We start from the raw sequence: 18,111 nt of genomic DNA, 5'->3' as shown, positions 1-18,111 counted from the left end.
TAGTCTCTCTCCTGGACCTGTCTCAGAAGAATTCAGCATGTGAAGGGAAGGGTCAGAGATAGTACAGTGACTAAGGGCACTTGCCTTGCATGTGACTGATCTGGGTTCAGTCCCTGGCACCTCATCTAGTACCCTGAGCCCACCAGGAGTTTGAATACATAGTAAACCTTGAGCACTACTGGGTGTGACCCCCAAATGAAATAAAAACAAATGCAAACATGAGCATACCGAGCTTGACCTCTGCATTCTCTGTCAGCAGGACATTCTGCCCCTTGATGTCTCGATGAATCACCTTGTGGGCGTGGAGATGAGCCAGACCCTGGGCCCGGAGAAAGAGGGAAGTTAGTCTCTGTGTGGGGGGATGGAAAAGAATCAAGAGCAGACATGAGCCCAGGGCAGGCAAGGCATAAATCTAGACGGAGCTGGACTGTCCGCAGAGAAATCCAAGCATAGGCTGATTTTCTTGAGAAGCACCCATGGTTATGGCTCCCAGGAAATTTCTAGCAGCTGCAGGGTTACAAACGAGAAGTGGGAACAGAGGCACCTGTCTTATCCCCACCATAAACAGGCCAGGTTCTCCTTCAAAAGGGTTCACATGGTCCCCTGCAGTGCAAGAGGGTCCACATCCAAAGAGAAGCTCCAGCAGGGGACAGTGCCTCGTGCTTACCCGGAGAATTTCCCTGCAGATGTAGGCGATACAGTCCTCCTTCAGAGCGTTCCCTTTTGTGTTCTTCACCAGGTCTGTCACAGAACCAGCACCACAGAACTCCATCACCAGCTATGGTACGAGCAAAGCACAGGACGGTAAAGCATCAGCCAGACCTCCTCTTCCTGTTAGCTCCCTGGATGACCAGAGGTCTTGAGAGCCAGAACTGAGCTAGAGGCTTGGGTATGATATCCAGCACTGCATGGTCCTTGAACCCTCCCCGCGCCGCCCCCCCACCCCCGGAATGACCCCCCAAGCACCCAGTTGGGTGTAGCTCCTGAGCACTTCCAGGTGAGTCCTCCAAACAACCTCCAAAGGAACAAAAACAGTACATGGGACTGACCAGAGAGCTACGAGAGAGAACCTGGGAAGACCCGGGGGAAAGTTCCACAGATAGGGCAAGAACAGGGAGATAAGTGGGTATTTCCTGTAGCTCAAAGGAAGAAGCTCAAAGTCCAGATGAAGGGGCCAAAAGGAAAGTCCCCTATTAGGAAGGGAGTAAGGGGATCTGATGACCACTTTTCACAGTACTTTTTCTTTCTTTTTTTGGCTTTTGGGTCACACCTAGTGGTACTCTGAGTTTACTCCTGGCTCTGAGTTCAGGGATCACATCTGATGGTGCTCAGGGGACTATAATTGGTACCAGAGATCAAATCAAGGTTGGCCACATGCAAGGCAAGCACCTGTGCCATCTCTCTGGTCAACATAGTACTTTAGGCAGATGCGTGTTTGTCAGTGTGCAGGTCGTTACAATATGCCAGTTAACCGAAAGTCTACATTTGGCAGACTGGGAACACCTGTAAAGGCAATTAGAGGCTGCCCCAAAAGCCTCCGTTCCTCTCGAAACTACCAAGAGTATCCCGCCTGCATGGCAGAGCCTGGCAAGCTCCTCGTGGTGTACTCGTATGCCAAAAACAGTAAGATGGTCCTCATTCCCCTGACCCTGAAAAACCCCCAGTACGCCATCTGGCTACACTAGCATGCGACAGGGACGAATGGAGACGTCCCTGAGCAAATTGGTGAGCAATGGATGACAGAGATACAGTGATACTATTTTCAGAATACTTTCAGCAGTGATAGGATCGAGCTCAAGGCCTCAGATATATGACATGTGCTAAACCACCAAATCACATCCCTGGCCCCACAGTACATTTCCCCCCCCTCTGGGCCCTATGCTGCAGTGCTCAGGGGCTATTCCTGATTCTTTGCTCGGGAGTGAACCTTGGTGGTACTCAAGGAAGGACATATGGTAGCAGGGATTCAAACTAGGGTTATTGTTGCTACAGCCACACATGAGACAAGTTCCTTATCTCCTGAACTATCTCTCCAAGTCCCATACAATGCTCTAGGGAATGGGTGTGGGTGGGGAGATGGCTCACAGTTGGAGCATTTACAAGCAGGAGCCCAGGACTAGATCTCTGAGCACAGCACTGAGACTGGGTACCCCTCAGTGTACCCATTTTCTTTTGGGTACCCAAAAGAAAACACATCAGGGGGCCAGAGTGATAATACAGCAGGTAAGGTGCTTTCTTTGCAAACAGCTCACCTGGGTTCAATCTCTGGAATCCCATATGTTCCCCTGAGCACTGCCAGGCATAATTCCTAAGTATAGAGCCAGGAGCAATTCCTGAGCATCGCCATGTGTGGCCCCAATTTTTTTTTAAATTTCAAAAGAATAAACATCATATGTAGTGCAAAGAAAGGTTGGATGGATATGTAGATCTGCATACTCAAAAGTAATTTGCCAGAGGATTAGTCAGAGGAAAAGATGGTACCAAACAGGTCCAGAAGGGGGCGCCCAGTCACTACAATGATCTCCCCTGGAAGTAGACCTACTGTTACAGGAAGGATGGGAGTGGAGGGAGAGAGGGAGAGGGAGAGGGAGAGGGAGAGGGAGAGGGAGACAGAGGGAGAGAGAAAGAGGAGAGGGAGAAGGAGAAGGAGAAGGAGAGGGAGGGAGGAAGGGAGAGGGAGAGGAAGAGGGAGGGGGAGAGGGAGAGGAAGGAAGAGAGAAGAGGGAGAGGGAGAGGAGAGGAAGAAAGAATGGGAGAAGGAGAGGGGGAGGGGGGAAGGGGAGGAGATGGGGGGAGGGGGGAAAGGAGAGAGGGAGTTTGAAAGTGACAGAGACATAGGCCAGAGACAGGGACATGGACTCGTTATCTCTGTACATGCTACACAGAAAGGTCTCAAGAAGTACCCGACCAGCACTGCTGAAAGGGGAAAGTTGGATGTCAGCTCTAACCTCCTCACCAAGGTTAGAGGCATCACCAAGCTCTCTCTTGAGGCCTGGGCTTAGTTACCAGAAAGGGCTGGGCTGGGGAATCTGTAGACAATAATGTTCAAAATTAGGGAGGACAGTGACTCTTTTTAAATTTTTTTCTTTTTGGGTCACACCTGGAGATGCTCAGGGGTTACTCCTGAATCTGCACTCAGGAATCACTCCTGGTAGTGCTCGGGGCACCATATGGGATGCTGAGAATCGAACCCGGGTCAGCCGTGTGCAAGGCAAACGCCCTACCACTGAACTATTGTTCCAGCCCCGGGATGGTGACTCTTAAAAACATTTCGGGCCAGGACAATTTGTTGGAGGGAAGGCTAAGAATTAAAGCAAGTTCTGGTGAGAATCACCAACAAGGAGTTGTGTACTGCCTGAGAGTCCTGTCACCTCCCACAAATATTTCGGTCTGTTGCCTTCCCCTAGGATCAGTCTCAAAGGAAGGAGAATGAAGGGTCAGCCTCCCTGGGATCTCTTCTGGCCCTGGCTAGGATGACATTGCTCACTCGTAAGTGCTGCTGTACACGGTGTACTGGTCAGGATAAAGGTGGGGGCAAACCCAGGACCTCTGGAAAATGCTCAAAAGGACAGGACACTGCAACGTGTTGGGGATTCTGTGACGGTCAAGAGGTCCCTCTGAGTCCAGAAAAAGGCAAGGCTGTGGGGGGAGGAGTGGCGGAAGGACAGCCGGAGCACTCTGCTGAGTTCTGAGTGAATAATCTGGAGCGGAGAAGTTCGGGGAGAGGCAGGTGGCGGGCTCTCCTCACCCAGAGCTGGTCATCATTTCCAGGGGGACTCTTCTTGATGAAGGCCCCATAGTAAGTAGCAATGTTGCGGTGGTGTGAGTATTTTTTCAACATGTTGATCTCTTGTTTGATCTCTTCCTCCTCGTCCTGGGTGGATGGGGTAAGTGGGAGAATGTGAGCCCCGACAGTCTCCCCCATTTCTTCTCAATGCTCACACCCTCCCTCTGCCCCCGCTACTCCTCACCTCTGTGACATCCATGACCTTGATGGCAGCCAGCTGCCCTGTCTTGACATGCCGACCCTGCAGGACCAAGAAACAGAAGTCAGGGGACCCGAGATTAGGATTAAGGAGAGCTAGATTCGGGCAGAAGCCACACTTTGGGGTGTTATTCTGCCTAACAAAGTGATTTTTCTTCTTAGCTTAAGCCTTTTGGGGCCGGCTCTTCAAGCCCCTGTTCTCCTTTGAACACGTATCTCACTTGCTTGTCTCAATGTTTCTCTGCTTGCCTATTTCCACCCTGGAACATGTTTTCTCCTGAACATGTACAAGCCCTGAACACCACCACATGTGGGCTCCCTTTCAAAAGAAAATTGATTCTCATGGTGGCTAGACACCTCAACTATGTGTTGATCATAAAGCTACAGAGAAACTACCAAGTCTGAACTTCTAAACTCTGATCTTCTCCCCGACAACACTGAAGAGAGGAATGTGGAAGACACTTAGGTTCTTTTCCTATCTCTCTGGCGTGGTTACCTATCGTCTGAAAGTTAGAGCTGACTCCTCTGTTCTCTGAGCTGAAGCAGCTGGGAGCAGGGATCTGGATCTACAGCATCTACATGCCTGCGCAGCCTTTCCCCCACACAAAGGCACTTAAATTATTTTCATAATCATCTGAGAGGCAGCTGTGATTTTAGGGAACGCATGAAACACAAGGTCAGTCAATGGGAAGGAACGTCTTCTACAATATGTCTTGCCATGCTCAACCCTCCCCTTCTGCCTTCTGAAATCCCTGGTGGGAGTCCTCTAAAACCTGGACAGAAAAGTTCAAGGCTTCCTGGGGAAGAGCAGCCTCTGGCAGGGAATGCCATGTGCACTGCTAGCCCCTGGATTATTTTTATCCCCAGCAGTCATTCAAGACCCCAAGCCCAGAGAAGCAGAACACAGAGCTATGATTTCCATGGCAACAACAGGCAAGAGATGGGGGAGGGAATCTTAATTCTCCAAATTCATAGGGAAAAGGGGAGGAGAAGAGTAGGTGGCATCAGAGAGCCAGGAAACAGGTCAGAGATGCAGAGAACTGTGAAGAAACTGTGTCTCCACATACCAGGGGGCGGTGGAGGCGGTGAGGTGTTAGGGCCCCCAGCCATAGGGCAGTGTCTACCTTGAATGTAACCCTCCCGGGAGTGACTGGTGGCCAAGCTATGTGAGAGGGCTGGACAAGCAAGGCCACACACAACAAAATCAGTGGCTGAGGAAATCATTTCTGTGGGAGACAGAGGCAGCCTCAAAAGCAGAAGGCCTGACCTCTGGCAAGGCTGGCTGTGGGAGCTCCAGCCTCTTCCTCTCTGCAAAAGGTCATCACTACAGCACAGGCGACCTCCAAGTCCCAACTATCTATGTGGTCCTGGAAAAACCCAAACTTCCATCTTTACCCTGAGTTCTGCTCCCAAGCGAGCCCTGACACAAGTGACACACCCTTCCCATGGCCCTCACACCTCCCATTCCACAGCCACCCAGCTCCACCCAGTTCCTGCCACACCCAGGGCTGAGCTCTAGAGCAGAGGCAGAGGCCTGCAATAACACCCACTTGCTGTTTCCTCTTCTCATCACTTGTGCTCTTTCCTCTCCCTCCAGATCCTCTCTCCCCTTTCCACGGGCTCCTCTCCCCTTGAAAGGAAGAGAATCGTGCTTCTCGGCACTATTTAAGTCTCACCTTGTACACCTGGCCATAGGTTCCATTGCCGACTACTTCCACCAGCTCAAAGATTCCAGCAGGGTCCTGGAAGAATAAGAACGGTCAGAAGTTTAGAAAAGGATTCTGCACATAGAGTGAGGGGAAAGGCATCCAATCAGGATACAAGAGTAACAGATTATGAGGAGCTACAGGGATGGTTACTTGCCTTTTCTCTTGACTGGCTCAGAATTAATGCTCTTTGGGAAAAGTCAGAAGGAGAAAACAGAAACCAGAGCTCAGATGGCTTTTCTCATTTTGCCATTCCCACTGCTATTGCTGAAATGACTGGAGATGGTGCGAAAGAGTACCGCAGGTAAGAAACTTGCCTTGCATGCATGCAGCCAACCTGGATTGAGTTCCCTGCACCACATATAGTTCCTAGATCCCCTCCAGAAGTGATTCCTGAATGAATGCAGAGCCAGGAGTAAGCCCTGAGCACATCTGGGTGTCCCCCGCACCTCCCAGCTGGAACAAGAAATGACTGAGAATCACACACACTTGGTCATACACACATTTGCTGGGCACTTGTGGGCCTCACCTGGGATTAAACTTTCAGCCTTACAAGGCAGATGTTTACTGTCACTGAACCATCCCCTTGCCCCACAGATGGCTTTTCAAAGGCACAGAATAACTTCAAATTCAGTGACAAATTTGCTGGGGGGGCAGAGGGGAGATGGGGGTGGTAAAGATTCATGTGCAAAACACAGGACATTTCCTTCAAATAAGAGTAATCCCCAGAAACATAAAAGACAGTGTCCCAGGGAATGCTCTCAGTAAAAGTTAATTATCATGAGTTTTTCCAAAGTAGAGATGAGGAAAGCTACTGGGGGCACACCTTTGCCATTTTTCTCCCTTCTCAGTCCTCCTGAGACGGAGGATTTCCAGACCGCAGCTTGAGGCATCTGGGGGTGATAGAAAGGAACTAGAATGAGAAGTGGGGGTCTGGGAGCAGGTGCAGTCAGGACTGCTGGGATGGGTGGATAAGATGTGAGAACTTTGAGTTCCAGCTCATGAGCCAAGCAGTGCCAGGAAGAGAGGGCCAGAGAACTCAGACAAAGCCTCTAAAGACACTCACTCTCCCGCTGGGCCAAGAGCAGGCAAGCCCAGCAAGCTGCGCAGCTGCCGGGGCAGGCCGCCCACGCCCGCCTGGCAGGGCCGCTTTCTGGGAGAGCGCCTGGGAGGTGGGGCTGCAAGCTGAGCCAAGGCCCAGTTCTGTTTCTATCCTCACCCCCCCCCCCCCCACACACACACACAAGACAGGATGGAATGACAGAGGGCAAGTCCCTTCTCTCTCTCTCTCTCTCTCTCTCTCTCTCTCTCACACACACACACACACACACACACACACACACAGAAGACAGGATGTTATGACAGAGAGCAAGTCCTTACACACACACATACACACACACACCGGGAGTGAAGAGGGCGAGTCCCTTCACAGCCTCTGCAGAGCAGGAAGAGACAGAGAGGATATCACTTAAGATACAAACTTTCCAGGTAACACTTGTGCTGAGTATTAAAGTGGATAATTAGGGGCCATGGAGATGGCTCAAATAGCTGGAGGGCAGGTATAACAGACTAGAGGCTCAGGTTCATGCCCCAGCTCACATGTCCCCAAGGACCTCCAAGAGCTACCTCTAAGCAGTGAGTTTGGAGTAGTCATGATAATGGCCCCCAAACAAAAACAATATATAATTAAAACCCCTTTCTAGGGCTGGAGAGATAGTATAGTGGGTAAGGTGCTTGTGTGGCACACACCTGACCCAGGTTCAATCCCCAGCATCCCATAAGGTCCCCCAAGCAATGCACCGGGAGTAATTCCTGAGCATTGTTGTGTGTAGTCCGGAAGGTGGGAGGGAGGGCACCTCTTTTCAGCCTAATTCTGAAAATCAATACAGGATTTCTAAAACTTTTCTTAAAATTAATGTGGTTCAGTGAATGAGTACATGCCTTGCATATGTGAGGCCCTGGTTTGATCTCAGCACTGCCAAAAAAACAAAAATTAGGGGCCAGAGCAATAGTACAACGAGTACGGTGTTTACCTTGCACATGGCTGACCTGAGTGCAATCCTGGGCATCCCATATGGTCCCCCAAGTACTGCCAGGAGTAATTCCTGATTGCAGAACCAGGAGTAACCCCTGAGCATCGCTGGGTGTGACCCAAAAAGCAAAACATGATGATGATGATCATCATCATCATCACTGTCATCCCGTTGCTCATCGATTTGTTTGAGCGGGCACCAGTAACATCTCTCACTGAGAGACTTATTGTTACTGTTTTTGGCATATCCAATACGCACGGGTAGCTTGCCAGGCTCTGCTGCACGGGCTCGATACTCTCGGTAGCTTGCCGGGATCTCCGAGAGGGGCGGAGGAATCGAACTCGAGTTGGCCGCGTGAAAGGCGAATGCCCAAATTAAAAAAGAGCCCAACAGAGCTCTTTATGCACTGAAATAAGCATAAGGCACATAGCTTTGGTATGTGAGATCAGGCAAATTCCTTGTACACTGATCAAGCGCTCAGAGAGAGGAACTGGGGGTCTAGAGAGTCTAGAAAAATTCTGCAGCTCCGGCCTGAGCATGGACCATCATATACACATTGTGTGCTGACTTGTCTAGAAGTTTCTAGAAGAAAAGGACTGAGCCCTCCTTGTCCATCAAAGGACCAGCTTCCTGGCCTAGGGAGAAGATAGCAGCAGCCTGAAAAAAAAAAAATCCAAACTTGCCCAGGAGAAAGACTTAATAGAGGGGCAGTTTTGAAATAGAAGAGGACTTCAAGCTGATACAAGTGCTCTGAAGGAGGCTGGGATTTTGTGGTTCAAATCCCTGAGCACTACCAAGACTTGCTGGGAGGAGTCCCTGAACATTGCCAAACAAAGTAAAACAAATGAATAAAGTTTGCCCTACCATTAACCAAGTAGTACATACTTTTTGAGTGAGTGTCTGCATCTGCCCTACTCTGGGATAGGTAGGTTCTAATCAGGGAAAACCTACAAAGTGACTTTCTCTTATTTCCTCTATCCATTAAATATTTATTGAGCACTGTGTGACAATACCTCAATAAGACACGGCGGGGGGCTCAACAATATGAGAAACATGTAAGGTCCCAAAGCCCTTTATAGTTTTATATGCAAGCCAAGTATGTAAATATGGATATGCGGCAGAGTATGTATATGCCATAGGGCTAAAGGAAAGCCTGCAAGGCACTAGGAAACGGCTTTGTATAATGGAAATATGTATCTGCATTTGGGAAGAGTGACTTTTCAGTGGGAGTTTTAGCATCAGTCTTGTGTCCCTAAGCAAGTACTTAAGCTTTGGGGGTCTCATTCTCCTCACACAGACTAAGACAGGACTGGGCTGAATAAAGTCTGTTTTAGGGTGCAGAATGAAATTCAGGCTGGGAATCTCATTCTCACTCCAGGCTTCCTGGAGAATGCCATTCTAAGGGATACCCCTTTGGGTTTGGATTTTGAATTTGAGATGTTAGGGGGACATGCAGAAGCAAATACCAACTAGGCATTTAGATCTAAGGGTATGAAGATAAATGATTTAGACATTCATGAATGTGAGAATCAAGGCCAGGAGAAAACATATCCCAGGAGAATGTGTATACAGGGAGAGAACAAAAGAGTCAGAGTTACCCTCTGCCTTATGCTACATATGGAGAGCAGAATAGACACAGAGGAAGAGACAGAAAGGACTGAGAAAAATACCACTGGCTTTGGCACCCAGGAATCCTCTGTGGGAAGTGCAGCTGTGAAAGCAGAAGGCTGACCACAGGGGTTGGGGGGAAGGGTGGTGAGGAACTGAGAGCTGTGATTGCAGCACTCTCCCCAAAGAAGCCTGACTTGGAAACAAGGGAGGGAAATCAGATGGTTAAGGAAGCAACAAGGTCCAAGATAAGGGTTTTACTTTTTCCTTTGGGGCCAGAACCAGCAATGCTCAGAGGTTACTCCTGCTCTGCATTCAGAACTACTCTACTCATGGTGGTGCAAGGGGGATCGATCCCAGCTGGCTGCACACAGGGCAAGCACCCTACGTTTTCGGAAGAGCAAAGATCTCTCATGCTTGTAGAAGGAGAGCAGACCCAAACAGATGCTTGCTGCTTGATATAATGATCTTTTTCTTTTCTTTTTTTTTCTTTTTTTTTTTTGGTGGTGCCTGGGATCGAATCCAAGTCTCATGCAAAGCATACATTCTTCACTTGAGCCCATGGCCCTAGCTCTAAAATTTGAAAAATTATGATACAAATGGACTGGAGTGATAGTACAGTGGGTAGGACGTTTGCCTTGTACGCGGTCGACCTGGGTTCGATCCCCAGCATCCCATATGGTCCCCGGGTAATTCCTGAGTGCAGAGCCAGGAGTAACCCCTGTGCATCGCCAGGTGTGACCCAAAAAGAATAAAAACAAACAAACAAAACAAAAATACACACCACAGTTCAAATATGAGTCTGTGTGCTCAGTTTAATGCTGAACTAGAAAAGGTTCAGACTTCTGCACTTGGTTTTATTTTGTTTTGCCTGAGTGTCCAGCAGCACTCAGGGATTACTCTTGGCTCTGTGCTCAGGGTTCACTCTTGGAAGTGTTTGGGGATCATATGCAGTGCTGGGGATCAAACCAAGGCAGCTGTGTGCAAGGTAAGTACCTTAACTCCTGCACTATCTATCTGGTCCAACATCTACCTCTGTACTTGGGAAGACATCAGGAATTCTTGGCTTGTCCCTCACACATAAACACATTTCTCATTAAGTTATTGCAGGTGTCTCCTATCCTTTCTCTTTGGCTCAAACTCTTTGTCTCAATAGTATGATTCTTTTTTTTTTTTAGGGGTGGGGCATACCTACAGTGCTTGAGGGACCCGTGTGGTATAGGGGATTGAACTAGAGCTACCCCATGCAAAGCATGTACCCTGGCCCTCTGAGCTATCTTTTCATCTCAGCAGTCTAGTTCTTGTCTGGTCAGCTGCCCAGAGGTGGCAAGGGGAGGGGAACAAGAGTATGGTTAACTAATGAGAAAGAAGGGACAGGTAGAGATAAAAAGTGAAGAGACACTTTTTATCTTCTGGGGTAAAGAGAAAGGAAGACAAGGGAGTCCTGAAAATAACGCAATGATTGATGCGCAAATGACTGATGCACAAATAACACAATGATTGATCTGCAAAAAACGCAATGACTTGATGGTGACATGAAAAGGTACATCTTTTGCTAAAAAACAGTGGAAGGGGGCTGGAGCGATAGCACAGCGGGTAGGGCGTTTGCCTTGCACGCGGCCGACCCCGGTTCTAATCCCAGCATCCCATATGGTCCCCTGAGCACCGCCAGGGGTAATTCCTGAGTGAAGAGCCAGGAGTAACCCCTGTGCATCGCCGGGTGTGACCCAAAAACCAAAAAATAAAAAAAATTAAAAAAATAAAAAACAGTGGAGGTCCTGAATGAAGGTTGGGGACAGATACAGACTGCTTCTGAGTACTGGTTCTCAAATTCCAGGATAAGTAAAAACGGTTTTGAAAGCAGACATCTAAAGTCTCTGTCCAGAGATTCTGAATTAGTACCACAGTTCTGGGGGTGGAGCAAAGATTTATATTTTTAATAGATTCAAAGATTCATATATTTAATAGAGTCTAATGTAGAGAGTTAATGGGCCCATTTTGAGAAATTATTTTAGAGAGTTACTAACAGGTGAATGGAAGGTTTAGTACTACCAGGGAGCAGTTGGGTTCTGAACAGTCAGGCATGGTGACCAGTATGGGAGATCAATATTACTTTCTACTATCATTACTCACAGCATTTCTTTCCTTACTGACTCAACCCACATTCTTTTTCCTTCCCCCTATGCTAGTATGGCCAACCCTGCCTGAAAATGACCTGTAATATGTCAGTCAAACCAAGTCCCAAATCCTCTTTCATAAAATCTTCCCTAACTACTCTAAACCCAGCACAAACTATGCTATCCATTACTTTCAACTTCAGTTTTACATACTAATCACATTACCACCTGAATTTACAATTCTTAAGTTTAAAACCAAATTTGGTATATTTTAATATGTGACCTCACAACAAGACAAAGTTCTTTACTATTTCTAACTTAATTCAGGTTAAGAAAAAACTAGAATGCACTGAATAGGAACGGAAGTAAAAGTAACATAATCTTGTATGTATAAAATCCTAAGAAATTCACTCATCAATATGTTCAACAAGGTTTCAGAATATAAGATCAATATAGGAAAATTAAGGGCCTGAGACACAGTACTGAGGGTAAGGCTTGCATGTGGCTGACTTGGGTGAGAACTCCAGCATCAAATCCCTCAGTACTATCAGAAGAGATTCCTAAGGACTTAGGCTAGGAGTAGGTTCTGAGCAACGCTGGCCCAAAACCAAAATGAGAGGATGCAGCTACCGTACGGCAGGTAGGGCAAATGCCTTCCCCCCCAGGTTCATCCCATATGATTCCCCAAGCCCCACCAGGAGTGATCCCTGAGCGTATCGAATCTGGAGTAAGCCCTGAGCATAGCTAGGTGTGGCCCAAAACCAAATAAAAAAGACATCTGAGTTGGCATCTAAAAGCCTTTCCAGGATTATCCTGTGTGCAATAAATACAATTATCTATCCCATCTGGGTGGCCCTTATCTTTACTACCACAAGACATCTTCATACCTTCTGTCTCAGATCTCACTCTTGGCCCACCTTCCCCCCTACCCAATTCCTTAATAATTAAACAGCTAGCAAATGCTGAGTACTTACTTTGCTCCTACTAAGGCTGAGTGCTTTAGAATAAAATCTCAAAACGAACAAAAAAAGATCAGTACTCCTGGCATATTTTTTTCACCACTAAAGGAAGTTTAAAGAAACTAAATGATTTTGTGAAAAGTTACAGCCAGGAAGTGGCAGAGCCATGGTATAACCTCAAAGTTCTTTTTTTCTTTTTTGCTTCTTGTGCCACACCCAGCAGCAGAGCTCAGGGCTTACTCCTGGCTCTGCATTCAGGGGTCACTCCTGAAGGGCTCAGGGGGTATGAGGTGCTGATTTTCTATCTGGGTCAGCTATATGCAAGGCAAGTATCCTTCCCACTGTACCCAAGGCCCCTAACCTCAAAAATCTGGCGCAGAGGCCTTCTTTGACTTGCTTACAGTTTCTATTGCCTAAGGGATTCTTCTTCTAATCACTCCTTTCCCTTTCTTGCCCCACTCTTAGCTCGAGTTCAAGAGTTCAACAGAAGGTTCTCATTCCAAGGTAGCCAGCCCAAGACTAAAGAGAAAAAATAAGCTAGGGCACATTTCTCCTCAGCCCTTCCAGCTAAAACCCAGAGGAAAGGTGACACATAGTCAAGGTTGAAGGCTTCTGGTCTCAAATTCCAGACCGTAATGCTGATAGTACTGTTCATACACCAGGTAAAATAACCATCATAAAACCCTAACATCAACACCATTATTACTCTCATTTTATAGCTGAGTGAAGGTAAATAACCTACCCATAGTTAAAGTAGTTCGTTTAAGTGGAAGAACCAAGATGTGCACTCACGTGGCCTAAGTTGAGGCTACACTACAACTCTGCCTTTATTTGACATAGCTGAAACTAGTTTTTTCTTTTGTTTTATTTCTGGGTCACACAGAGGTAACCAGGAGCTCCTTCGAGCACACTGCTGCTGGAGAAGGGTCACTCACTCCTGATGGCACCGGAGGAGGATTTTATAACACAGGAGACTGAGACTAGCCTTTTATGCAAAGCAAGTACACTAATTTTTTGAGCTATATCCCCATAGAGTTCCTTTTTTGTTAGTTTGGGGATTTTCTGATTGGGGGCCATACCCATCAGTGCTCAGGGCTTACTCCTGGTTTAAGAGACTAAATTCTGGGATCAGATGTACAAGACAAGCTCCCTACCCACTCTGCTGTCTCTCTGGCCCTGGGCTGGCCTCTTACAAGTGAATAAATCAGACTGTAACATCAGGGGCCGAAGCAATAGTACCAGTGAATAGGGAACTTGCCTTGCTCATAGTCAACCAGGGTTTGATCCCTAGCATCCCATAAGGTTTCCCCAAGGCCCACCAGGAGTAATTTCTGAGCGCAAAGCCAGGAGTAACCCCCAAGCAAGCCGCATGTGGCCCCAAAACAACAGTAAAAACCCAGATTTGCAGCATCACTAACTTTTCACATGTTTGTGTCTTATATCCTGAGAAGAACAGAAGCTCTTGAAGGGCAGGGGTGGTACCTGTTATGAGAGTTATGCAGACTTTAATAAAAAAAGTAACAGCAGTGTGTAACACAGAGAACTATTTTTTACACAGTAAGCATGTGGGTTAACAGTCTGTGGCTGCTTTCTTTCACTTGCTAGAGTTTATGTGACTAAGCAGGACTTCTCCATATTTTATGAACATTAAAATTTTATAAAGACAGCAGTCTTTATAAAAGACCCATCTCATTTGGGAGAGGCTGTGGAAAGCATCATAGAAGTCAAGAATCAATTTTCTAATACTCAGAGTAGGGTTCCAAGATGCCATGTAGGTTAGAAGCAGTACGAGATACTTTGTATACACAGCACTGGCTGTACACAGTAAGATGACATTTATGATCCACAATTATACATATTACTTTGTTTAGGGGCTGGAGCACAGTGGTTGGGCGTTCGCCTTTCACGCAGCTGACCAGAGTTTGATTCCTCCGCCCCTCTCGGAGAGCCTGGCAAGCTACCGTGAGTATTGGATATGCCAAGAACAGTAAGTCTCTCAATGAGACGTTACTGGTGCCTACTTGAACAAATCGATGAGCAACATGCCAGTATATATGACTTTGTTTAGGTATGAAGGAACAACAGAGATATCAACAGCAAGAACTCTCCTGTAGATGTAACTCCATGTGTAATACAAGGAACCATATTTGACTTCCAAATTTAAATCTAATGTACACATACTTAATGTCACTCATCTCATTCAGGATACTACCCACTACCCTTGCACCACTTGGGAAATTTTATCAGCTATAACCTTTGTTTTCCTCACAGCACCAGGTGTTTCTAAATATACGTGAAATACTCAGCAGCTTGTTGATTTAATATTTATGTGCTAGACAGAACAAGGTAGAGATGAGTCTGATCAGAGAGAGCTTTTCTCTGGACTCTAGAGATGAAAGAACTGGAGAGGATGGAAAGAGGCAGCATGTGAATGCTGGAGAGAAGTACAGTGAGCATGGCGCTCCCCTTGTACACAGCTCACCTGGGTTCAATCCTCAGCGCCCCATATGGTTCTGAGTCCTGCGAGAGTGATCCCTGAGCATAAACAGAGGAGTAAGCCCTGAACACAACTTGGTGGGGACCAAAGGACAAAATGAAAAAAAAAAAATTCAATGAAATGAAACATGCAGCCTGAGTGAGGGGGAAGAAAGGAACAAGTTGTCCCTTCAGACTCTTCTCTATCTTCAATTCCTCTTTAATGATTTCAAGTGTGTCAGGCTCCTCAACTACAACCCAAAGGCTTCCTGAAGGCGCTGCCTTCTGTTTCAGAATCTTCCCAGCATCTGGCACAGACTCTGGCGTGGTACAGGCACACCATGCGACGATTACACACAGCACCTTGATCCCCCTCCCCGAGATGCCAACTCATCACAGGCTCCGCTCCCAGAAAACTGATCGGGAGAAAACTGGCAAAACTGCCAAGCTGCCCTGCAGCTCTCCTCTTTGCTCTCTTGACACTCAAGGGACAGGCTCTCCCAGAGGGCCTATCTGGAGAAATGAGAAGAATGTGACCTGACCAGAGCACTGACAAAAGAGAGAACCGAGGAAACAGCTCCAAGGGCTGAGTGTGGGAGGCTCAGCTTCCATCCCCAAGCTACCACCAGCCCCCTAGGCTATTCTAGTGCCCCCTGGGGAGTAGTATCACCCACTTAGGGAAAGACTGCTCTAGGACACAGAAGGCGAGAAGGAAAAAACCCTAATTACTCTCCCATAATTAGCTTGTAATGTTCAGGAGATGACAAGTCAGAATGGAATCCAGGGTGAAGGGAGTGGGTGGTAGAAGGGCAAAAGGAGGCCAGCTCTTTAAGTTGGGAAAGGGGGTGGGGGGTCATATTTCTTTCTTTTTCTTCTAGCAGTATTTTTGTTTATTCTGTTTTGGAGCCATACCTGACTGTGCTCAGGACTTACTCCTGGCTCTACCCATGATCACTCCTGACAGGGCTCAGGGAAACATATGAGGTGCCAGGATGGAACCTGAGTTGGCCGTGCGCAAGGCAAGCACCCTACCTGCTGTACCATCTCTCCAGCCCAGTGAGGAAGGGTCATACTTCAGTGTGGCTTATCTCTAGTCCCGTTCCTTAAAAAGCTCTTCTAATAACAAGTTTCTTTCCAGGTACTTCTGATTGCCCATCAACTATATTTTTTGCTTTTTTTTTTTTCCTTTGGGTCACACTCCGCTGTGCTCAGGGGTTACACCCAGCTCAGTGCTTTAACAACCACTTGGTGACAGGGATCAGACTCAGGCCTTCTGTATGCAAACTATATGCTCCAGCATATAGTTTGAGTTGTCTTTCTGACCCAGCCTATCACCTACTTTGCAAGTAGATAAAAGGCTTTTTTGAAATACTCTAACAAATACAAACTACTATTACCAATATCAGACAGTATTATTCAGCCAGTATTAATGTGACATTCATGTCTGGCCTGCTCCCAGCTCAGCACTGGGGCTGTCCTTGCACTGAGCTCAGCTTTTTCAGCTACTCAGCCCTTTGATTTGTTATTGTGCCACTCCTCCTGACAGTGCTCAGGGGTCTCTCCCAGCAGTGCTCAGGAAAGCTTGAGGAGCTTAGGGGACCTTGCAGTTCCATCCCAAAGTCTCCTGGATGAAAAGCACGTGGTCTAGACCCCTGAGTCTACCTTCTAGGAGTTAATTAGTGAGCCACAAGACGCAAAGAGAAGAAATAACATGCTGAAAAGAGTTAACATATGGGTAAGGGTACTATCCTTTGTTTAGCAACTCCAGAAGTAAGTAACAGGATAGAAGAGTGTATTTCCTATTTTTTGTTGACCCATGAGTCATGTAATTATGGAATTTCAGTGTTAGAAGTGTTCATTAAAAATTCCAGAAGATTCAGGTCCAAGGAGATAACTTAAAAGGCTGGAGTACATGCTTTGCATGCCAAGAGGCCTGAGTTCAATCCCCAGCATTGCACGTTCCCCTGAGCACCACTGGAGACCCCAAGCACCACAGGGTGTGATTCTACGCCCCCCCCCCCCCACACACACAAATAAAAAATTCCAAAAGATTCTAGGAGGCTGTTAGGAAAAAGGACTCTAAAGCCTTGGAAAGGGCTGGAAGTCCTTGAGAAAGAGAGGATTGGTCGCTCCCACACTCAGGCCCAGCAATGACTACCCAACAGGATATGCCCCGACAGGCTCTACTGCTGTACCAATGCAAAACGCAGGCAAGTTGCCATCTAACCCTCTCCACTTCCCCCTCAATCCTGCAATCAGCAAGGAAGCAGAGTAAGGAGGCGGGGCTGCCTCACAGTGTGTGGGACACAGAACAGGAGCTGAGGGAAAAGGGCCAGAACCTCTCCCCTCCCATTCACTCCCAGGCATTACAGGCCTCCACACAGGGCACAGAGAGACTTAGAGAAATCTGTGATAAAGAAAAATGGGAGAGGAAGAAAAGAAACTAGGAGGTCACTTGGAAAAGTGAATGGGAAGTCTAAAGAGGGAACCAACAAGAGCGGGCACAATGGAGTCCCAAGTCAAACAACTCTCACTCAGCTGCCAGGGCCCGTGAAACCTCTAGCTGGTACCATTCTGGAGAGAGCAGCTAGCTGGGCTGACAGACCCTCCCATCCTCCTTCAAACAAGAAAACAATAGCCCTGTTTTCCTGAGTCCTTCCTGTAACCCAGAAATCCCGCAAAAAAGAGGAAGAGGGGGGCAAAGGCAATGTAAGTACCAAGGCACGCCATCTGGGGAAGGGCTTCCCATAAACTCAAAAGCAACTTCAAATTCACCCCACACCAGGGGCCAGACACAGTACAGCAATTAAGCCACTTGCCTTGCAAGCAGCAGATCCTGGTCCGATCCCTGGCACTGCATATGGTTCCCTGAGCATGGCAAAGAATGATCCCTGAGCACAGAGCCAAGAGTAAGTTCTGAGCATTGCCAAGTGCAGGCCAAAATTCCCTCCCTCCCCAAAAAAAGTCAACTCCCAAAACCCAATAATTTAAGTGTTGTAACCATGATTCCTATGCAAAAACCAGCATTTAAACTTGTAGTCTCATGATCAACTAATTTCTAACCTTAAATCCCATCCATAGATGTTTTGTTGCCACTACCACCACCAGGAGAAGAGCTGAGAGAATGGAGGCAGGTGGCTTTTCCCCAGCGGTTCGAGTTCTGGCAGAGACCCGGAAGGGAAGTGCATTTTGCTTTGTCTGGGTTTGTTTGTTTGAATTTTGGTTTAG

The 18,111-nt window shown here is 47.4% G+C and overlaps 1 protein-coding gene across 11 annotated transcripts in view; it reads right to left on the bottom strand.

The window, feature by feature from the left end:
- Positions 1-18,111, bottom strand: part of MINK1 (misshapen like kinase 1) — a 65,637-nt gene that overhangs the window by 13,823 nt on the left and 33,703 nt on the right. For all 11 annotated transcript variants that reach the window (XM_055133497.1, XM_055133502.1, XM_055133494.1 and 8 more), the window contains exons 2-6: positions 5,662-5,727; positions 3,972-4,028; positions 3,749-3,874; positions 668-778; positions 229-319 (exon numbers count right to left, since the gene is read on the bottom strand). In XM_055133497.1, the coding sequence (XP_054989472.1) occupies positions 229-319; positions 668-778; positions 3,749-3,874; positions 3,972-4,028; positions 5,662-5,727 (451 nt within the window). The remainder of the gene's footprint in view (positions 1-228; positions 320-667; positions 779-3,748; positions 3,875-3,971; positions 4,029-5,661; positions 5,728-18,111) is intronic.

Source organism: Sorex araneus, chromosome 3, assembly GCF_027595985.1.
Source record: "Sorex araneus isolate mSorAra2 chromosome 3, mSorAra2.pri, whole genome shotgun sequence".
Taxonomy (NCBI): Eukaryota; Metazoa; Chordata; class Mammalia; order Eulipotyphla; family Soricidae; genus Sorex; species Sorex araneus.
Note: the sequence above shows the minus strand (reverse complement) of the source record. Positions and strands in the feature narration are given on the sequence as shown.